This window comes from Somniosus microcephalus, chromosome 12, assembly GCF_052327205.1.
Source record: "Somniosus microcephalus isolate GS21.2 chromosome 12, FLI_Smic_1.0, whole genome shotgun sequence".
In the NCBI taxonomy this organism is placed as follows: Eukaryota; Metazoa; Chordata; class Chondrichthyes; order Squaliformes; family Somniosidae; genus Somniosus; species Somniosus microcephalus.
The window spans coordinates 31,123,833-31,148,097 of record NC_140998.1 but is presented as its reverse complement, the minus strand read 5'-3'; the positions used below and the strand labels follow the sequence as shown (position 1 = coordinate 31,148,097).

Sequence of the window (24,265 nt, the reverse complement as noted above, 5' to 3'; positions counted from 1 at the left end):
ATATAAAAATTTGCAGCACAAAAAATAGGGAGGTGGAAGATCAATCTATTTAGCATAGACTATATTTAGTCACACATTAAAATCCCAACAGATGGCCATTCATCAGTGTGACAAGCTAGCAAAATACCGTTCCCTAGTAAGTTGCGAGGTGAACTCGCATCACTGTACCAACATACAAAATGACAAGTCTATGTTATGAATCTACTTCCCAAGATACTGAAGCAATACAAATATAGAAATCATCACCAACTGAACTGGACACTTCCCCATTTACAGGAAACTTTGAGTTATCCGGAGGCGAACCGTCCAGCAAGCTCAAGCCACCGGCAAAAATCAGGAGCTGTTTTTTATTCTTTTCGTTTCTTTTCTTTGCTTTTTTGTGAACAGTCAAACTCTGTAATGTCTGTAGCTAAGCAACAGCTTCAGCTAGAGACGCTACAGAGATGCTTACCGACTGTTTAGAGGCTGTTGCTAAACAACAGGGTTTGTTGATTCATACGGAGATGAAAATCTCCGTATGTTTCAACATTAACTCTGGAGTGTCCGGCAGTTTTGAGGGAACGGCAGCAGCTCGGTCCCGTTGGTGCCGGATAGCACAAAGTTTCCTGTAAATCTAGTTAGAGGAATTTGACTATCATTGGCAGTTTTAAACCGTCAGGATGATGGCAGAATTAACTCAGTTTCTGCTAGAATTTGAAGCCCACTGAACAGTGAAGAAAACTGCCTGTAATGCGCATTCATTATCAATATGAACACTGGGCTCATTTCAGGCAAAGTTCACGCTGATAAGAAGTCTACTGTATCGTAAAGACCATTAAAAGTAACAGGCACTGTCACATCTCATTACGACAGTGACGTTTAACACTATACATGTTAAGTAGTGCACATGCACCCACATGGTTTTTCATTGATGTGCTAGTGTGGAAAAAGATCTTTCTTTAAATGCACATTGTGTTTTGTGCAACTTCTACAAATAGAAAGTTGATATGATACATTTTTTTTTTTAACGCTTAAACCAGAAAGAAGTGCAATTCTACAATGGATACAGCAAATTGATCATGTACACAAATGACATCTTTACACGCCTCAGTGCAGACTGATGCAGTATCAGTTTGCAAGTTTAACTACACATTACATATGTACATATTGTTCAGTGGTTTATAATGCTGCAGTAAAATTGCTGTAGTGTTCTCGCAGCACAGAATCACAGCAAAAGGATGAAATACTATAGAGCAAAGAATTAGCAGCCATCTAAGTCACATCCGATGGCTTTCATCCAAGCATCAATAGTTTATTGCACTGTATAAGTCAGTATCTATTGATTCAAGAGTTGCATAAAAGTACTGCTAAGCATGCCCAGGTATGTTGACAACTCAAAAGCAGCAACTGCTATGTCTTTAGTTAAATGTTCTCATCGAAATGATTAATTTACGCCATGCCATTAGAAAGCACCATAAGTTTAAATGGAAACCCAGCGCCTTCAACAACATTGAAGTCTGTTTTTAAAACCATGACTTTTCAAGTCAATAAACAAAAAATTTGTACCTACCTAGGCTCTCTTCCGATGTGTCCATTTCCCATTTGCTTTTTGTCACGAAACCCTAAATCATACACACACACACAGAGAGAAGCTCATCTGGTTAGAGTGAAATGTTTAACGGTAAATAGTATCGAAGACAACGACTCTCGTTTCAGCAGGAAAACGAATGGAACACATGCTTAGAGAAAAACACAATCATGACACCACGGCACAAAGGAGGTAATGGTGTTTCACTTAAAAAGTCTGTCTTTTTCTCTCAAAAAAAACACACATCTACACACTGCATGTACAAGAGCATATGCGGGTGCTTATTGATAAAGCAGTTATGCCAACTTTTCTTATAAACTACTTTTCTATTTTTAAAATTCTCTCAAATTCTATTCCTATAATTCAGTAGTTAGAAAATAAATGTACACATTATATGTGCCACATCAGCAGAAAAATAAGATGGTAAATGCTTTGGAAATTAATTTACTATGTACTGTGTAACCTCAAACTTCAGAGATGCTTAAAGTCATTTAACAGTGGTAAATTATTAGTAAAGAATTTATTTTTATGTGGCTAAATGATTTTGGAATTGTATCAGAGGAAAAAACATTTCCTCATATCCAAGAATAGATGTTAGTTGGAAATTGAAAGTGATGACTTTATGTGGCTAGACATTGGGCATTTACTGTGTTGGCCTGTATTATAAGCAATGCATGTAAAAGCAAATGTATTTTGAAACTGCATTGTAACACTTCTCATGCTGAATGGAAAGACTGCCCTTTGGTTAGCAGAATTTCAAGGCTTCAGATTTATTCTGGACTCCCGTTAATTCAAAATCTCAAGTTAATTACCTGTAAATGTAAACATACAGCATCAAATGGCTACAACTACACTCACTACATTTTTAAAGCAAAAAAATGCAAATACTTCAGTATCTTAAATAAGATTAGAATTATGGATGCCACATGTCTACTGTAAATCTTCCACGGTAGCATGTAACAATGGGGATTAAACTCTATTTTACTGGAACAGGAAAGACACATTTATATTATTTGATATCTTTCAAAGTAAGCTTCTAGTAAGGTATTCGTGTCAGTAAGAAATATAGGGACATGCTGCATTGCCATTAAGCATCAACTACCTGTAGAAGCATAATCAACCCAACAATTGTGACTACATTGTGCATCTAAATAGAAATACAAGTTACAACACGAAAACAGGCCATTTGGCCCAATTACACCGTGTTATTTACTCTCCACGCAATCAAATAGCTCTAATCATATTTACCCACCATGTTACCCCTTTTTCTTCATCCACCTATCTAATCTAATCTTAAATGTTGGCATAGTTTCTGCTTCAACCACTATTCCTGGAAGCGAATTCCACAGCCTACAATTCTCATTAAAAATTATAAAGAAGATTAGAAGTTGCTTTTTCTGAAAAATAAAACCTTGGCTCAGTGATAGCACTAATGCCTCCGAGTCAGAAGGTTGAGAGTTCAAGTCCCATTCCAGAGACTTGAGCAGATAATCCAGGCTGGTACTGTGGGAGTGCTGCACTTTCAGAGGTGCTGTCTTTCAGATGAGACATTAAACGGGGACCCTGTCTGTCCTGTCACGTGGATGTAAAAGATCCCACGTCACTATTTCAGAAAGAGCTGGGGAGTTCTCCTGGTGTCCTGGCCAACACTTATCCCTCAACCAAAACCTAAAACAGACGATCTGGCCATTTATTTTCTTGCTGTTTGTGGGACCTTGCTGTGCACAATTTTGGCTGCAGCATTTCCCACATTATAACAGCGACTATATTTCAAAAGTACTTTATTCCATGTAAAGCACTTCGGGACATCCCAAGGTTGTGAAAGGCACCATATAAATGCACACCTTTCTTCTTTAAAATACTTTCAGTGCCAAAGAATTTATATTTTGAAAGAATTTGCCAAAAACATTCTGCCCATGTACTGTAAACCACTGGCACTAGTCAATAACAGAAAGGTCACATCTTGGGGTTGCTCGCCACTGATTGCTATTTTATAACAGAGTGGAAGACTTTTGCTATGTAGTTGGACATTTTAAATTTGGGTAACCTCAAAAATACAGCAATAAAGCAGAACTCACTTAAAGATGCAACATTTCTAACATTGTGTCCAGCCCGTAAACAACTGTCAAATGTTGCAATGCAATTATGATCCTGAGCTAATTAATTTAATGAGAACCAGTTTGCATGGACCTACTGCCTCTGCATATATTGATAATGTATGTTTAACTATGACATCGTTAATTATGACAAGAGATTTATAATTTTACATAGCAGCAACAGTTTTACTCACGACTGATTACATAACTTAAAAATCAGCGTCACATTCATGCCTAACAATTGTGTTCCATTAACCAAACCTACAACATGAACTGCAGGGTCCAGTCAAGAGGTCAAGGGTCTCACGAGTCACGACTAAGATCCCATAGCTGATAAGTGGGGAAGGCCCCAACAGTTTGCACTGCACCACTGGTCTCCTGTTTTCGACAGGTGTTGCATTTCTTACTGACAGGTACACCAGTATAAAAGTGTACTAGGAAGAAGTTTCACGAAGAGGGTGAAGAATTTAGTTCTGCGACGTCATCTCCTACCGTTTCATATTCCTCATCATCAGCGGTGTCCTTCTTAGATTCGTCTTGCTGCTGCTCTTCTTGTTCCTGTTGCTGTGGCTGCTGCTCAGTATCTGGATCAAAATCCTCCATTTCAACCTAAAGAATAAGTTACCAATGAAGTTTAAAAAAGGTAGTTTACATTTATTTCACTCCCTTCCCTTTAATGGTTCATTGCATAGCAGGAGGGGGGGGGGGGTGCAAACAATAGCTCCCAAGCAGTTGACAGTCTTAGGTGACCAATAAGAGGTGCAAAAATCCATTATGGGTGCCTTGCCAACTAATTTCCCTATATTTCCACGAAGCATTTGCTTTCTATACTGTAGTTCCCAGCACACGATCAGGAACTTATGTTGGAAACAGATACAAACTTGCATCATACCACTGTGTGTTTTAGGTGTACTGGCACACCAACACAATACTCAATATTTTTCAAAGGAGATTGTACAGTAATCAGTTTTCTACAAAAGAGGAAGAAAATCCAATTGTCTTAAATTGAAAGGGGTTTCTAAAAGGCCATTAACCCTATACTTGTTGAATCTATATTAGATTTTAACTGTTGCAGAAAAGGAAACAAACATCACGAACAGTCCTGAAAGAGATTACTTTACAAATGAAACAATTTGCATTCGTATAGCTATGATGAAGAAAAGGTGCAGCTACAAGGTAAAAGGTGGTGGAGAACTCTGGGGTTAGGCTGAAGTAAGAACTTCAGTAGCCAGCACAAATTTAGAATGCAAGGATCCTGCTCGACAAACCTCTGACTTTTTTTTGAAAACATTAAGATAAAATTTCTGTTTCTCTCACTCTCTATCTCCAATTATGACTGACAGCTCAGATACAAACCACAGCAACCCAGCTGGCAATCTAGTGGTATAACTGCAAGGCTACATAATGCGACTATAGTCCTAAAATAATAGATAATGGTGAGCCTGAATGTATCCTGGGCCACTTACTTCTTCAATAGCAGCATCTTGGAGCAGTGATCTGATGTCTAAACGTAACATGTGGCGTGGAGTTGAATCCCAATGTTCAGCCATCTATAAAACATCACAAAATACATGTTAATAATAGTCTCAGCCAGTGCTCGGTTAGTTAATTACCAATAACTTTAATTAATATCCAAGTTGATGAGGGCAGCTGCTGATCAAACCCTTTGCTGCCAGTTGAGCACTGGAACAACTTTTGGGATCATGTCCGAGTTGACTTAAACTTGATTCCAACCCGGACAGGTCTTTAAAGTGAATGATGAAACAGAGATGCCTGTCTTTCTGCATAGCACCACCAAATTACTGAATTAAAAAGAAAGAGGAAGTGAAACTTTCATGTTAGATATAACTTATGTAGAGTCTCTTGGCGGGGAGCTGCTAACAAGACCCAATACTTCAGGCCAACTCAGCGCCAATGCAGCACTGACTAATGTATAGAATTATACATAGTATCTACAGCACAGAAACAGGTCATTCAGCCCAATTGGTTTATGCTGGTGTTTATACTTCACAAGAGCTTCCTCCCACTCTAATGACCACTTTCACCCTATTCCTGACTCCCTCGGGTATGCACCAAGCCTCCCCTTAAATTCATCAAAGCTATCTGTTTCAACCACTCCATGTGGCAGAGAGTTCCACATTCTCACTACTCTCTGTGTAAAGAAATTCCTCCCAAATTATTTATTTGATCTGTAAGTGGCTATCGCATATTTATACCCCCTTGTTCTGGGCTTACCCACAAGTGGAAGCAGTTTTTGAACATCCAGTCTGTCAAACCTGTTCATCATTTTGAAAGACTCTATCAGGTCTCCTTAGTCTTCGCTTTTCCAGAGAAAAAAGTCCCAAGTTCAATCTTTCCTGATAGTTGCATCCTCTCAATTCTGGCAACATCCTTATAATTCTTTTCTGTGCTTTTCCCATATGCTTTGACCAGAGCTGCACACAGTACTCAAAGTGTGGTCTAACCAAGGTGCTATATAAATTTAACATTACCCCCCTGCTTTGTATTCCATTCCTCTAGAAATGAACCCCAATATTTTGTTCGTACTCTTTGTGACTTTTGTATCTGTATTCCCAGATTTCCTTACCTCGCTACCTTCTAAGGATGAAGCATCCTCATTATTCCTTCTACCAAAATGAACAAACTCACGTTTTACCATATTGAATTTAATTTACCATTTATCTGCCCACTCTGCAAGCCTGGTTATGCCTTCCTGTATTCTGGTGCAGTTCTCCACATTATTAGCAATACCACTCCCACCTGCCCCCAACACACACACAATTTGGCATCATCTGTGAATTTCACCAAACTGCCAATTACTGAGTCTGTATCAGTTACGTATATGGTGAACAGTGGTCCCAGCACGGATCACTGCAGAACACCAGTTCCCACTTTCTGCCAGATCGAGAAACTTCCCTAAACTTAGGGCAGGAATTTAACTCAGGAGTTGGGTAGGAGGCAGGTCTATAACTTTCAGGGTTGTAGTCCCGCCTCCATCGAGATGTGGCCAATCCACGCGATTTTAACTTGATTGACCTTGTTGAGCCCGCTGGGCGGGCTCAGCAGGCCAATTAAGGGCCACCCGACAACAGGTGACACCACAGACTGAAATTTCATCTGTCAAGAGCTTTTGACAGATGAAATATCAGCGTTTCACAGCTGTTTGAAGCTGTCAAACACTGACGGTCTTACTTCTAACCCGAGTCCTTCTCCACAAACTCAGTTAGAAATCTCAACTGCAGTGTCAGCTGAAGGCTGTCACTTTTGACAGTTCGCAGCCATTCTGCTTTCTATGCCGGTGAGATGAGGGACTCCCGGAACCTAAAGGAAAGAAAGCTGAAAAGATAAGAAAAGGTATGTAAAACTTATTTAATCACTTTAGACACACCAAACACACTTACCTTTGCACTCATGCACACATCACTCACCTGAACACCGACATCTCGACCCCTCCAAGTCCTTCAACCCGACGGCCCGCCTCCTCTAACTTGGTGTGGTTTGGAGCCGTCGGGAATCCCACACTTCAACATCAAAAATAGGGATTAGGCTAAAAACTGCCCGTTAACTACCTGTTAACAGGCAGTTAATTGGCACTAATCCCTTCCCGCCTCGGGTAGGCGGGTCCCAGTGCGGGGCGGGTTCCCGCCTCCTTTGAAACTGGCATAGAGGCTGGTTTGGGTGCGGGAAGGGGTCGGGACCCCCGATTTCAGGATTTTAACCCCCTGCACGCCTCTAATCCCGACTCCACGGCACAATGAAAATCCTGCCTTTAACCTCTGTTTTATGCCCATCTTTCAATCCATTCTGCTACCTGGGCCCCTAATTCCACATGCCAGGACCATGGTCACAAATCTCTTATGGGCACCTTATTGAAGGCATTCTGAAAGTCAATGTATACCACAGCCACTGCATTGCTCTTTACTCTTTCTGTTACTTCTTAAAGAATTCAATTTCTGTTACTTCTTAAAGAATTCAATAAGGTTGGTTAAACATGAACTTCCTTTTAGAAATCTATGCAGACTATTTTTTATTATACTCTGTCTCTAGATGTATAGATTATTTTGGGTGGGCCAAAGTGTAGCTAAAAAGTAGAGTTAAAAAAAATAAACAGGACATCAAAACACAACTATTTTTCATTTACATAAATGATCTAGACTCAAAATCTCAATGCAAAGTGGCCAAATTTGTAGTTACCTAATTGGAAGGGGCAGTGAAATTGGAGGAAACTCAAAAATTAGAGTGAACTGGACAAAATATAGTATGTGGATAGATAAATGGCAGATGAAATTTAATACAAACAAATGCAAAACACTGCAGAGAGAAAGGAAAAATAAGCAACTCCTTTAATAGTGTTGACAGAGTTGAGGATGAAGTGGGACGAGACCTCGGAATCTTAGTTGACCCCAAGTTAAACATGTCCAAAGGCAATATAATGTTGAACTACACAGCCAAAACAGTTGAATGTAAGTCAAAGGAAGTGATAATTAAACTGTACAGTGCTCTGGTCAGGCTGCACCTTGAGTAATTCACCCAGTTCTGGTCGCCATGACACAAGGGAGACATTCAAGCACTGGAAGCAGTGCAGCGAAGAACCATGAGTTTTTATTTCTGGTATCAGGGGTCTAGGATAGGATGAAAGTTTGGACTCGGGCTTTTCAGCCTGGAAAGAAGGCATCCGAGAGGTGATTTTGTAGAGGCATGCAAGATAGTAAATGCCATGGAATAGGTAAATCCGGACTATATAAATTAAATTGTGGGAGTAGGACAAGGGGATGCAAGTTAGCTTTTGCTAGTTTGAACCCAAGGACTGATATCAGAAAGTTCTTCTACAGGCAGCGAGTGATCAACTCTTGGAGTAGGCTTCGGAGAAGAGTGATGGAGGCGCAAAGGGTAAATTTCAACTTAACTCATTGGGCGGGAAACCCACGGGATCAGTTGCAACTCCGGTTTTACACCCCGTCCAATATTACTTTCCACTGACTTCAAAGGAGAATAAAATCAAGTGGGCTGTAAAACCAGCATTGCAACCAATCCCATCAGTTTCCCAACGGGTGGGTTAGGTCAAAATTGCCCCCGTAGCGTCTGGAATAAAGAAACAACTAGTAATGAGATGGGGAGACTGTAGGGTGCTTCTGGTTGGATGAACCAATATGGGTGAAGTGTCTTCCTCATGTGTAATTATATGATCTTGTGAAAACATGCAAACCTGATCAATAAAATTGTATTCATTTCAGCCATTGCATTTTATTTCAACGAAAGTGAATTCCTTGTTCCTGTCGCAGCCTACAGCAAAATGGAAGGTCAAAAATGGCTGCTTTCAAAGCCACAGCATACTCCCCAGAATACAGATTGGTAACTGACACGCCACACTCTGATTTGCACACAGATGTTGGCTGGGACTGGATGCAATTTCTTCTCCACCTAAGTTTCTGGTTCAAGCTGTATCGCAGTTAGGATAAACCAAACAGTACCTAAGAGCTTCGCCACAGGGAGGAAAATAAAAACTCAAATGCCATCCTCAGACTGCACTCATGCACCTCCTAGCAAGTGGTTGCAGAGGCATAGGAGCAAACTGGATGCAAGACTTCACACGAAGAGAGAAATTCTCAGTATGCAATTTAACGACTGAGGGAAACCCGAGTTGAAATCAGTTAATCAGCCCCATTCTCCAGCTCTGTGTAAACTGTAAACAAAGATTACTTTCAAGGCCTTAAAGAAATGGAAACCCAGATTATTCACCTTGTTGATTTCCTTCAATTTGCGTCCATGAATGTTCCTCTTGGCACAGGCCTGATTATCTGCACTCATTTTTGCAATATAAACCTGGAGAGAGAGAAAAAGAGGATAGGAATCTTGTTAGTGCGTCCAACTCCACAGCAACTTAAAAAGCAGGAATAGTCACCAGAATAGCAAAATACTGAACTGTACTGAGATTTAGATTATATCCTTCCTGCAAAAGTGCTCAAGTCACTCAATTAATTGCCAATTTAAATCTTTCCCTACCTTTTAGAAAACATATAAACACCATAATCTAAACCATCAATTTAGCAGGTCTTTATACAGGAAACTTTGGTTTATCCGGAGGTTAACTGTCCGGAATGCTCGAGCCACTGGCAAAAATCAGGAGCCGTTTCGTTAGGTTTTTTTTTTCATTGCTTTTTTTTTTCCAACCAGTCAGGCTCTGCAAGGTCTCGCTGAAGCTGTTGCTAAGCTACAGAGATGCTTGCAAGGTACGGCCGACTGTTTAGAAGCTGTGGGTTTGTTGCCAGATACGGAACTCAAAATCTCCTTATGTTTCAACATTAGTGCTGGTTTGTCCGGCAGTTTTGATGGGACGGCAACAGCTCGGTCCCATCGGTGCCGGATAGCACAAAGTTTCCTGTAACTTTTTTCCCCATCATCTTCCCACTTCCACCAACGAAGCCATGACTATTTGGAATCTAAGTGACAGCTTAAAGTCAGGTGACTGTCAAAGTGTAACAGAGATTTTTGTCATCAATGAACCAAGAAAAGCAGCTTATGCATCTGACTGCTTGGCAGCTGTGCATTCAGCAACCTAGGCCCCATGTTTGGAATTTCCACCCAAACCCCCTCCACCACCTTCCCCTCCTTTAAGAGTCTCCTTAAAACCCACCACTTTGACCAAGAATTTTGTCATCCCTCCTATCATCATCTCCTTTGGCTCGGCATCCATTGTTTTTCTGATGGCAGTTCTGTGAAGCACCTTGGGATGTTTATCTATGTTAAAGGTGCTATATAAATGTAAGTTGTTATCTCACCTCAAAGCCTTTAGTTTTAGCTGCACTCCATAACTGCTCAAAGTGTTTAACTCTGCTGTTGATGGCATCTACAATGATGAAGGGGAAAAAGCCATCGTCTAGCGTTTTCCGGAATGTTTTGAACATGCTGCTTCTGTATGTGTCCTCCATTTCTGGCTCATATTCATACTCTAAGACCTGAGGGGCAGAGAGGGAGAGATAGCAAGAGAAGGAAACAGACATTTGATTATGCATAGGAGACCTGATTAGCTTTTTTCTTTCCAAATAATTGGGATTTGGGTAATTCACCGAACTTGATGAGTATATTCTACAAATCTGAAATTCCAGTGGTCCTGCTCCACTGGCACTAGTACAGTAGAACCTCTGTCCATCCATGCATAAGGCACCGAATCTTGTCTCAAATCACGGAGATTGGAGTCATTCCCATGGATGGGAACGGGACACCGGCACCTGCAAGGGCACTTCAGCAGTGTTCACCCCAAGGTGCCTTTGTAAGGCGAGCGGTTCACAGCCACACTGCCATAGGTGCTCCCGCGCCGCTTCCCGGGGCTAAGAAACAATACCATTAACAATCTTCAGCTCCAAAGGGACTCATTTTCTGGCACAGTTATGGTGATCAATTGGTCCCCTCCAGGATCAATTACCTTTGCCTGTGAAAGGTTTGGGGTCTTTGCCAGGACTTTAGCAGAACTGACACCAGATGATGAGAGTTCAGTTGCGGCCTAGGAGCATTCCCACCGTAGTCCAAGAATTTCCCAGACATCTGGGGGCAAAGAGAGGGGAAAGAGGGGCAGATGGGGAAACTGACCCTACCCTTGCTGTAAAATGGCTGCTTGCAAGAAACGAGGCAGAATCCCAGCAGAACCAAGCTCCACCCCAAACTCCAGCTGCACGCAGACGATCTGCCCACTCTTCCTCCTTGGCCTGGCGCTAAACTTTAGGCCTTATATACTTACTACTCTGTGGGTGAAACATTTCTTCTAACCTCTAAGCTGCCTTTGAGGGTACTCACTGCACACTTCAGCTCTTTCCTATGATGAGAAGCAGGGATCGTTGCCAACAAAATTGCTGTCAATGTTTTTTAGAACCTAGGCTGAGCAATTTAAGATTATCACGCTTCAAGAATTCAAGCAAGTCATAATCTGTGCAATGCGATGTTAGTAGGCCATGATTACAGCACAATACGACATAAGTCACTTATTCCATCATTTCCTTTTTCTGTTGCGCTGTTCAAGGGTCCCGATAATGTAGATAATGGTGCATGTTTATAGTGGGGAGACACCCAGAAAAATTTGGGCCTACATCTTAAATGATACCTACTAGAATTGGCAAGTTTCATAGTAGGTAAATTGATGCAAATAATAGTTAACTAAAGCCTTGGGTTCTGGAATTCCATGAGTGATATAAATGTTGTGTGCAATGTGAGGTTATTTGCTTTGAGTAACTATTTGTGGGATGCAGAGGTTCTCTTGTGATTCACAGATCGGGGTATGTACATGTGACTGAGCAAGTACAAGAAAAGTCCTAACCTGGATTATATAAATCTGCTCAGCTAGGTAGAGTAATAATGAGTGCTACTGATTGGTTCAGAGGCTGTAGTTTCTATGGTTCAGAGGCAGTAGTTTCTATGTCTCAAATGAAATTTTACAAGCTACTGTTGTCAAAGTCCTTGAGTAAAAGTCCAGTTCATCTTCCTCAATCTAATCCATCTATAAATTGTCAGTTTTGTGTGATGGATCCACATCCACTGAACAACCGGTGTCACTTGGGTACCATAGTGGCCACCTGATTTTTAACCCATTTTTTTCTTATAAAAGAGATTTGAATCTCAAGCCCCAGAGAGACATCTTGGTGTCATAGACATCAATCTCTATATGGTCATTTCTTTCTGATCTAAACTAACTACCGATATAACCAGTTTTCTCAGCACTTACCTTCTTTTTGATTCGTTTGCCACTGTCTGGGTCCTTCACCACTTTTTCTACCTCAGTCATGAAGTAATCATCCAAGCTGAGGACCCGTGGTGCGGCTCCTCCGTACTCTACCTCCTTATCCTTAAATATAAGCACAGAGAAGCAAATACTTCAGTTCACGAGATAAGGAATAGTCTCTGTTAAGAGGTTCCAATTTATAAGCTTTGTATCATTAAGCACAAGCTCAATTTAATCCTTGGTCTTTGGACGACAAAATGTTAACAAAAGTCAACAAAATAAAAGCTCTTATTTGCCAATTTGAAATTATTTTAGATAGTTATCAGCAACATTGCATTCTCTGATAATGCATCACTTTTTGACAAACTTCTTGCCAGTACTTCCTCACATCTATCACTCAGGCAGTATGGAGTAGTTTCAAGGCTGCTGGTTGCCCTCTAGTAAACCTCAGTCAGGAGCCCATACTTTATGCATGCCTAAACAACAACTTCCACTTAGAGCGCCTTTAGGCTTGGCAAAAAGAGGACACATGCGCACATCCTCCATGCAGGAGCTGCTGGAAAGGAAACAGGAGCAGATACGTTGCCCAACATTTCTTTCCCCAACCAGAAGCGCTATGGTAAATTGTACATTCCCACCCGACATCAGCTAATTAGGCCCTTTCTGGTCTGTATGGCACAGAGTTATTCACTCTCCTAAGTACCTGAGCCATCAAGGGAGCTCTGGCCCAATGCTTTCATACTGGACAAAATTCCAACTTTTGTGCAGTTTTTCCAAATAATTTGTAATACTGAAAATGATCCGTCAAAAGATTATACTCACACGAATGAGTTTAGCAACATGCGTCTTCCCACTGCCGGGGAGTCCTCGCATAATAACTACAATCTGTAAGAAATCATGGACAAAGAAAGCAATGCTGTAAGTTACTGCAAAAAACAAACCATCAGATCCACATACTATATGCTAATCAAAAATAAGCAAATTTGTACCAAAGCTCAACTGGTTCTTACAGGAAACTTTCGATTTACCGGCACCTAAATAACCGGAAATCTCGGTTAACCGGCAAAATTCAGGAGTAGGTTCAGGTAACTTTTATTACTTGCCTTCCTCCATTTGTTGCTGAGCAAGGGTGTTGCTGCAGCTGTTGCTAAGCTACAGAGGCGCTTGCAACTTGTGGCCATTGTTCTGAAGCTGTTGCTAAGCAACGGGGTTTGTTGCTTTATATGGAGCTCTCAGCTCCATATCTTTTACTATAGCGTTCGGTTATCTGGAATTTTTGATGAACCGGCACCACGTCGGTCCCATCCGTGCCAGATAAGAAAAAGTTTCCTGTACCGATAAAGTCATTACCATTGTACCCAAGTCGGACAAATTTTCTACCTGTCCTAATCTATTGCATACAATGGAATTCAACCATGAGATGCATTGCAAATAATCCTGTTTTAAAACCAAAAATAATCGAATACTTATTATATACAGAAATAGAGATACATTGAATATGAAGCACGAGTTAACAGCTGAAGGTCTGTACAAGCAGTTATTGCTTAATGTGGGGTGACTGCATTTAAGGCAAGCAAACGTGTGCAATGAACCGAATTCACCCTTAATAGAAGTCTAATTAAAATTTATTGAACATCAACTAAAATTTTTGGGATGGATTTTGCGGCGACGATAATGGTGGGGCTAACAGCGTTCACCGTTACTTATGCGTAAATTGGACAGCAACTTCCGGCGAGTGCGCATGCGCAGCGAAACATGAAAATCCAGAAGCTGCTGGCCAAAATGCACTGCTCCTCCGTAAGCTGTGTGAAAATGGCATCTCACTGTCTGGCTTCCAATTGAAATGTATTAAACGGCTTGAATTTCATGTACAGCTGTCGCTAAGTACGGATTAAACTTGCCACAAGCAGTTAATGCAAGTCCTTCCAGTCGAAGTACCCTTTGAATGGCGTGGCAAGTCCTAATTACTGCCAAACAACCTCTCTGGCACTGAAAATTTACTTTAAAAAGTGTGAAGTTTCATTTCTTCAGATTTTAATTATTACTGATTTAAAAAACTAACTTTTTTTGCTTTTTCTTTTTGTCTCTTATCTCTCAATCCAATCTTTCTTTCCCTCTCTCTATTTCACTTTCTGTGCCTGATTTGACATAGAATTCACTATTCTAACTTGCACTTCCTAGTTCAGACTCTGCGCTGCTCATTAATTATTTTTCAATCTGATTGGTTAAGGAGATGCACAGTTGCATGAAGTGGGTGGCGAGGGCACAGAGTTTGTGGCAGGGTCGTATGTTGGCTTCAATCTTCTCAATGTTTAGCTGGAGGAAATTACAGCTTAGGCAAAATGATATCGGACAAGCATTCTGACAGCAAAGGTCGAGAGAGGTGGTGGAGAGGTAGAATAGGGTGTCATCAGCATACACATGGAAGCTGACCCCATGCCTGCAGATGATAGTGCAAAGGGGCAGCTTGTAAATGAGGTGAGGGTGGGGTGTGAACGGATGGATCCTTAGGGAACCTCTGAAGTGATATTGCTCAATGGGGAGAGAAGCCATTGCTAGATATGCTCTGGTTATGATTGGATATGTAAAAATGGAACCAATCAAGGACAGTGCCAAAGCTGGACAACAGAGGAGAGAAGTTGGAGGAGGATGGTGTGATCAGCTGTAGGGAAGGTTGCAGGTAGGTTGAGAAGGATGTGGCATGGGTCAGTAGGAGACAGAGATAATGGGATAATGGGTTCGTTCTCTGATTGGTAGGATGTGATTCTCAGGAATCAGGACTGAGGCCTCAGCTTTTCACTATATATCAATGACTTGGATGAAGGAATAGAGTTGTTTATCCAAGTTTTCTTTCCAGTTTTGAAGCAGGGTTTCGACCCGAAACGTCAACTCAAATTTCTCTCCACGGATGTTGCCTGACCTGCTGAGTTTTTCCAGCATTTTCTGTTGTTATTGCAGATGTCTAAGTTTTTTTTATTCGCTTATGGGATGTGGGTGTCACTGGCAAGGCCGGCATTTATTGCCCATCCCTAGTTGCCCTTGAGAAGGTGGTGGTGAGCCGCCTTCTTGAACCGTTGCAGTCCATGTGGTTAAGGTACTCCCACAGTGCCGTTAGGTAGGGAGTTCCAGGATTTTGACCAGCGATGATGAAGGATCGGCGATATACCTCGAAGAGGATGGTGTGTGACTGGAGAGGGGAACTTGGAGGTGGTGGTGTTCCCATGCACCTTGTATGGGTCCTTGGTCAGACCCCATTTAGAGTACAGTGTTCAGTTTTGGGCACCGAACCTCAGGAAAGATATATTGGCCTTGGAAGGGGCACAGTACAGATTCACCAGAATGATACCAGGGCTTAAATGGGTAATTTATGAGACTTCCTTCATAGAATAATAGAATGGTTACAGCACAGAAGAAGCCCATTCGGCCCATCAAGCCCATGTCGGCTCTCTGCAAGAGCACTTCAGCTAGTCCCATACCCCCGCCCTTTCTCTGTAGCCCTGCAAATTTTTTTCTTTCAGGTACTTATCCAACTCCCTTTTGAAAGCCGTGATTGAGTCAGTGTTTTATAGAGGTTCATCATAATTTCCACGCTTTTGTACTCTATACCTCTATTCATGAAGCCCAGGATCCCGTAAGCTTTTTTAACTGCTTTCTCAACTTGCCCTGCCACCTTCACATATACCCCTAGGTCTCTCTGTTCATGCACCCCCTTTAGGATTGTACACTTTAGTTTTTATTTCCTCTCCTCATTCTTTCTACCAAAATGTATCACTTCTCATTTTTCTGCATTAAATTTCATCTGCCACGTGTCCGCCCATTCCGCCAGCCTGTCTATGTCCTCTTGAAGTCTATCACTATCCTCCTCACTGTTCACTATACTTCCAAGTTTTGCGTCATCTGCAAATTTTGAAATTGTGCCCTGCACACCCACATCCAAGTCATTAATATTTATCAAGAAAAGCAGTGGTACTAGAACCTTCCTCCAGTATGAAAAACAACCATTCACAACTACTCTGTTTCCTGTCACTTAGCCAATTTCGTATCCATGCAGCCACTGTCCCTTTTATTCTATGGGCTTCAACTTTTCTGGCAAGCCTATTATGTGGCACTTTGTCGAACGCCTTTTGGAAATCCATGTACACATCAACCGCATTGCCCCCATCAACCCTCTCTGTTATCTCATCAAAAAACTTGATCAAGTTGGTTAAACACGATTTGCCTTTAACAAATTCGCACAGGCTTTCCGTAATGAATCCACACTTGTCTAAGTGACTGTTAACTTTGTCCCTGATTATTGTTTCTAAAAGCTTCCCCACTACCGAGGTTAAACTGACTGGCCTACAGTTGCTGGGTTTATCCTTACATCCTTTTTTGAACAAGGGTGTAACATTTGCAATTCTCCAGTCCTCTGGCACCACCCCCGTTTCTAAGGAGGGTTGGAAGATTATGGCCAGTACTGCCGTGATTTCTTCCTGCGCTTCCCTCGGCGTCCTAGGATGTATTCCATCCGGTCCTGGCGACTTATCTACTTTAAGTAGAGCCAGCCTTTCTAGTACCTCCTCTTCATCAATTTTTATCCCATCCAGTATCTCCTCTATTTCCTCCTTCACCATGTCTATGGCAGCATCATCTTCCTTGATGAAGACAGATGCAAAGTAGTCATTTAGTACCTCAGCCATGCCCTCTGTCTCCATGCGTAGGTCTCATTTTTGGTCCCTAATCGGCCCCACCCCTCCTCTTACTACCCGTTTACTATTTATATGCCTATAGAAGACATTTGGATTACCTTTTATGTTAGCTGTCATTCTATTCTCATACCCTCTCTTTGCCCCACTTATTTTCTTTTTCACTTCTCCTCTGAACTTTCTATATTTAAGCCTGATTCTCAGATGTATTCTCGATCTGTCACACACGCTCTTTTTCTGCTTCATCTTACTCTCTATCTCTTTCGTCATTCAGGGAGCTCTGACTTTAGATACAGAGAAACTATTTCCGTTGGTTGGCGAGTCTGGGACTAGGGGGAATAGTCTAAAAATTAGAGCCAGACCTTTCAGGAGTGAAATTAGGAAACACTTCTACATGGGAGACATTTGGAACTCTCTTCCACAAACAGCAATTGATGCAAGATCAATTGTTAATTTTAAATCTGAAATTGATGGATTTTTGTTAACCAAAGGTATTAAGGGATATGGAGTTAGGTTGCAGATCAGCCATGATCTCAATGAATGGCAGGACAGGCTTGAGGGGCTAAATGCTCTACTCCTGTTCCTAAATAAGGTTGGTGAGCTGCAGGCACAAGTGACTCCCTTGAATTTAAAAGGTTGTGGGGTGATTGAATCAGGGTATTTAAAATGATTAAGGGATTTGATAGGGTAGATGCAGAGAAACGACTTCCTCTGGTGGGGGAATCCAGAACAAGAGGGCATAATCTTAAAATGAGAGCTACGCCATTTAGGAGTGAAATCAGAAAGCACATTTTCCACACAAAGGGCAGTGGAAATCTGGAACTCGCTCCCCCAAGTGGTTGCTGAGACAATTTAAATTATGAAGACAGATCGACAGATTTTTGTTAGGTAAGAGTATCAAGGGATATGAAACAAAGGTTGATAACGAGAGTTGAGGTACAGATCAGCTATGATCTAACTGAAATGGCAGAACTGGCTCGAGGGGCTGAATCGCCTACATCTGTTCCTGTGATAAGAACTGTTAAGTCACAGAAAAAGGCTGTTCGTGATCTTAGTAAGGGCCATTTCAGTGCTGTGACCAATAACCTGAATGGGGGGATTCAAGGAAGGAGTTAAACTTCACTCCAGAATACCTATCAAATCTTGCAGCCTACATACCAGGTCAGTTGATCTACTTTGCTGTTGTCAATTCCATGATCTAATCAAAATCCTGGATGTGTGCTAAGTTTCAGCCCAAACTGAAGCATGTAATTATACCAAGTATTAAGTGAGAAATTGCCATTTGGCCCATTGAGCCTGCTTCTTCCAAATGACCCTACAACTTGATCGCTGGCATGGATTGGTTGGGTCGAATGGCCTGTTTCTGTGCCGTATATCCTATGTAATTATGGTGACGGTGAATACATGGAAGAATACCGAAGGCAAAATAAACTCTAGAATCATTCAAGAGGCAATTAGACCCTATGATTGGGGAAATGTAGGCTTCTATGGAAGGATGAATGAGGCCAAATGGTCACCCTCATCTGTACACCATCTTTGTGAGTGACCATGGCTAAAATTGCACCTGGACCCCTAAATTGAGTAAAACAAAGAAAAAACTTGCATTTATATAGTGCCTTTCGTGACCTTAAAACGCCCAAAGTGTTTCACAGCCAATTAACTACTTTTTGAAGTATAGGTCACTGCTGTAATGCAAGTGGCGGTAGGGATTGCGGATGCATTGGTAATAATTTTCCAAAACTCCCTGGACTCAGCAAAGGTCCTGGCAGACTGGAAAACTGCTAATGTAACACCCTTATTTAAAAAGGGCAGTAGACAGAAGGCTGGAAACTATAGACCATTTAGCCTAACATCTGTGGTAGGTAAAATTTTGGAGTCCATTATTAAGGAGACAGTAACAGGACATTTGGATAATCATAATTTAATAGGACAAAGTCAGCATGGTTTTATGAAGGGGAAGTCATGTGACAAATTTGCTGGAGTTCTTTGAGGAAGTAACATATAGGGTGGATAAAGGGGAACCAGTGGACGTAGTGTATTTAGACTTCCAAAAGGCATTTTACAAGGTGCCACACAAAAGATTGCTTAAGATAAAAAAAATCACAGGACTGGGGGTAATATTCTGGCATGGATAGAGGATTGGCTATCTAACAGAAGGCAGAGAGTTGGGATAAATGGTTCATTCTCAGACTGGCAATCAGTAACTAGTGGTGTTCCGCAGGGGTCAGTGCTGGGTCCCCAACTCTTTACAATCTATATTAACGATTTGGAGGAGGGGACCGAGTGTAATATATCAAAGTTTGCAGATGATACTAAGATGGGAGGGAAAGTAGTGAGTGAGGAGGACATAAAAAACCTGCAAGGGGACATAGACAGGCTAAGTAAGTGGGCAGAGATTTGGCAGATGGAATACAATACTGGAAAGTGTGAGGTTATGCACTTTGGCAGGAAAAATCGTAGAGCAAGTTATTATCTTAATGGCAAGAAACTGGAAAGTACTGAAGTACAAAGGGATCTGGGGGTCCTGGTGCACGAAACTCAAAAGGTTAGTATGCAGGTGCAGCAAATGATTAAGAAAGCCAATGGATTGTTGGCTTTCATTGCTAGGGGGATAGAATATAAAAATAGGGAGGTATTGCTTCAGTTGTACAAGGTATTGGTGAGACCGCACCTGGAATACTGCGTACAGTTTTGGTGTCCATACTTAAGAAAGGACATACTTGCTCTCGAGTCAGTACAAAGAAGGTTCACTCGGTTAATCCCGGGGATGAGGGGATGGACATATGAGGAGAGGTTGAGTAGATTGGGACTCTACTCATTGGAGTTCAGAAGAATGAGAGGCGATCTTATTGAAACATATAAGATTGTGAAGGGGTTGGATCGGGTGGATGCGGGGAGGATGTTCCCGATGATGGGTGAAACTAGAACTAGGGGGAATAGTCTTAGAATAAGGGGCTGCTCTTTCAAAACTGAGATGAGGAGGAACTACTTCACTCAGAGGGTGGTAGGTCCATGGAATATGCTGCCCCAAAAAGCTGTAGAAGCTACATCATTACATAAATTTAAAACAGAAATAGAGAGTTTCCTAGAAGTAAAGGGAATTAAGGGTTACGGGGAGCGGGCAGGAATTTGGACATGAGTCTAGGTTCGGATCGGACATGGCCCTGTGGGTAGCGGAGCGGGCCCAGGGGCCGTGTAGCCTGATCCTGCTCCTATTTCGTGTGTCTAATTCTGTTAGATTCAGGAGATGGTTCTGTGATAGTAGATTGGCGGTTAGGATCAGATCAGCCATGATCTTATTGAATGGCGGAGCAGGCTTGAGGGGCTGATTGGCCTACTCCTGCTCCTATTTCTTATGTCTTATGTTCTTATGTTCTTATGTAAACACGACAGCCAATTTGCACATAGCAAGGTCCCACAAACATCAATCAGATTACTGACCATATCTTCCGTTTTTGTGATGTTGGTTGAGGAATAAATACTAGCCAGGACCAATGTACCCTTTAATTTTTTTTTGAACTGCGCAGCCCCTTTAAGCGCATGTACGGTTTTTCTATTTAAAAGCCGGTGTGCCACCTGCGCAGGGGGTACAGACTGCTGCGCGGCCACGTAGCTCAAAGGCAACATTGGCAAGGACACCAGGAAACCTCCCCTGCTCTAATAGTGCCCCATGAGGGGGCAATCGGGGCTTCGGTTTAATGTCTTAACCTAAAGGCGACACCTCCGACAGTATAGCATTGCTTCAGTATTCAGAGTCAGCCTAGATTATGCGCTTAAAGCTCTGGAGTGAGGCTTCAATCCTGACCTTTTGACTCAGAAGCAAGAGTGATACCACTGAGCCAAGGCTGACACCTAGCTCCAGAATATCTCTTAAACATTACAACTCTGAATGAACTCCACACAAGATACTTGCAATCACTTGAATTTTAAAATCAAACTCCCAACAAATGGGAAAAGTCTGATATAGAGCGCAGAAGACAAGAGACAAATAACTCACCCGGTCAGGACGGCTTTGCCTGCCAGGCATTTTCAGAATATCATCAACATTTTTACTCTCTGGTTTCTTTTCAACACGTGGAGGAGGATGTGATGGGTGAGGGGCCGAGGCAGGTATCCTCTCTTCAGAGTATCCGCGTCTTTCACCTGAAATATTTGGTAAGTGAAGAGATTTGACCTCTACTGGTATTTGATTATTAACAAATATAAAAAGTTACAAAGATGCATGTGCAGTTAAAATAAACAATGCAATTTTTCAAAAAGCAAAGTAATTCTTACTGCAACAGTCAGGACATGATATAAAGAAAATAGTAATGTTCAGCTATCGACTCAAGTGCTCAAAATGAACAAAACTTACATGTACTAGTTTACAGAATGGTAAGACCATATCTAGAATGTGTGCAAATCTGGTTACTGTCTTGCAAATGGACATTGATATATTGGTAAGGTCAGAGAAAACCCATAGTGAGGATCCAGGAACTTGAATGTTAAGTTGCAAAGGCAGTTAAATGGAACCAGGCTCATTCGCGTAGAAGAAAAGTTAATAATAGTAAACATAAGATCTTAAGAACTAGGAGCAGCAGTAGGCCACATGAGCCTGCTCCGCCATTCAATAAGATCGTGGCTGATCTTTGGCCTCAGCTCCATTTTTCTGCCCGATCCCCATATCCCTTGATTCCCCGAGAGGCCAAAAATCTATCTCTCTATCTCAGCCTTGAATCTACTCAACAACTCAGCATCCACAGCTCTTTGGGGTAGAGAATTACAAAGATTCACAACCCTCTGAGTGAAGAAATTCCTCCTCATCTCAGTCTTAAATGGCCGACCCCTTATCCTGAGACTATACCCCCTAGGTCTGACTCTCCAGCCAGGGGAAACAACCTCTCAGCATCTGCCCTGTCAGAATCTTATATGTTTCAATGAGATCACCTCTCATTCTCCTAAATTCCAGAGAGTATAGGACCAATCTACTCAGTCTCTCCTCATAGGACAACCTTCTCATCCCAGGGATCCATCTAGTGAACCTGCGTTACACCACCTCTAAGGCATGTATGTCCTTCCTCGGATAAGGAGACCAAAACTGTGCACAGTACTCCAGGTGTGGTCTCACCAAAGCCCTGTACAATTGTACTAAGACTTCCTCACTCTTCTCCTCCAACCCCCTTAAAATAAAGGCCCACATGCCAGTTGCCTTCCTAATTGCTTGCTGTACCCGCATGCTAACTTTGTGTTTCCTGTACGAGGACACCTAAATCTCTCTGAATTTAATAGTTTCTCACCATTTAAAAAATATTCTGTTTTTCTATTCCTCCTACCAAAGTGAATAACCTCACATTTCCCCATGTTATACTCCATCTGCCCCCTTATTGCCCACTCACTTAACCTGTCTATATCCCTTTGCAGGTTCTTTGTGTCCTCCTCACAGCTTACTTTCCCACCTAGCTTTGTATCGTCAGCAAACTTGGATACATTGCACTCGGTCCCTTCATCTAAGTCATTAACATAGATTGTAAATAGCTGAGGCCCAAGCACTGATCCTTGCAGCACCCCACTAGTTACAGCCTGCCAACCGGAAAATGACCCGTTTATCCCTACTCTCTGTTTTCTGCCCGTTAACCAATCCTCTATCCATGCTAATATATTACCCCCAACCCCATGAGCCCTTATCTTGCGTAGCGACCTTTTATGTGGCACCTTATCGAATGCCTTTTGGAAATTCAAATATACTACATCCACTGGTTCCCCTTTATCTACCCTGTTAGTTACATCCTTAAAAAACTCTAATAAATTTGTCAAACACGACGTACCTTTCATAAAACCATGTTGACTCTGCCTAATATTATGATTTTCGAAGTGCCCTGTTCCCACTTCAATAATGGATTCCAGCATTTTCCTGACGACTGATGTCAGGCTAACTGGCCTGTAGTTCCCTATATTCTCTCTTCCCTCCTTTCTTGAATAGTAGGGTTACATTTGCTACCGTCCAATTCGCTGGGACGGTTCTAGAGTCTAGGGAATTTGGAAGATCATAACCAATGCATCCACTATCTCTGCAGCCACCTCTTTTAGAACACTAGGGTGTAGGCCATCAGGTCATGGGGATTTGTTGGCTTTTAGTGCCATTAGTTTCTCAAGTACTTTTTCTCTACTGATATTAATTACTTGAAGTTCCTCACTAGCTCCTTGGTTCCCCGCTATTCTTGGTGTGCTTTTTGTGTCTTCTACTGTGAAGACAGATACAAAATATTTGTTTAAAGTCTCTGCCATTTGCTTATTTCCCATTATAATTACACCTGTCTCAGCCTCGAAGGGACCAACACTTACTTTTGCTACTCTTTTCCTTTTTACATACTTGTAGAAGCTCTCACAATCTGTTGTTATATTTCTTGCTAGTTTACTTTCATATTCTATTTTCTCCCTTATCATCGATTTTTGGGTCATCCTTTGACGGTTTCTAAAGGTCTCCCCAATCCTCAGGCTTACTACTATTCTTCCCAACCTTATAAGCCTCTTTTTTTAATCTATTACTATTCTTAACTTCTTTAGTTAGCCACAGATGGATCACTTTCCCCGTGGAGTTTTTATTTCTCAATGGAATGTATATCATTGAGAATATTGAAATATTTCTTTAAATGTTTGCCACTGCCACTGTTGATTAATACTCTGTCCAATGGTATAGCTACTGATTGGGGCCTATAAACTACTCCCATCAGTGTTTTCTGCCCCTTGTTATATCTCATTTCCAACCATACTGATTCTACTTCCTGATCTTCCGAGCCAAGATCCTTTCTCACTACTGTCCTTATGTCATCCTTTATTATCAGGGCTAACACGCCATTTCTTCTCCATTCTGCCTGTCTTTTCGAAATGTCAAGTACTCTGGAATATTTAGTTCCCAACCTTGGTCACCTTGCAACCACATCTCTGTAATAGCTATTAGATCAAAGCTATTTAACTCTATTTGTGCCACTAATTTGTCTATCTTGTTACAAATGCTTCATGCATTCAGATAAAGAGCCTTTAATTTTAACTTTTTATCATCATTCCCTGCTTCCACCTGCTGATGCACTATTACTGTTAAACTCTCAGTCCATTCCTGTCACACTCTGCTTATCTTTATCCAAATCGCTACACTGCTCCACTGCCTTGATTTTTCTCTTTAGATTTTTGCTCACCTGCTTAAAGAATGATCCAGGCCTCTAAAATAGAG

General features: G+C 41.6%; 1 protein-coding gene across 1 annotated transcript in view; it reads right to left on the bottom strand.

The window, feature by feature from the left end:
• ylpm1 (YLP motif containing 1) overlaps positions 1 to 24,265 on the bottom strand; it is a 141,850-nt gene that overhangs the window by 16,930 nt on the left and 100,655 nt on the right. Inside the window, 8 exon segments of the mRNA XM_086002717.1 lie at positions 1,550 to 1,601; positions 4,156 to 4,272; positions 5,130 to 5,213; positions 9,403 to 9,486; positions 10,443 to 10,619; positions 12,377 to 12,496; positions 13,196 to 13,258; positions 21,056 to 21,201. Coding sequence (XP_085858843.1) covers positions 1,550 to 1,601; positions 4,156 to 4,272; positions 5,130 to 5,213; positions 9,403 to 9,486; positions 10,443 to 10,619; positions 12,377 to 12,496; positions 13,196 to 13,258; positions 21,056 to 21,201 — 843 coding nt within the window.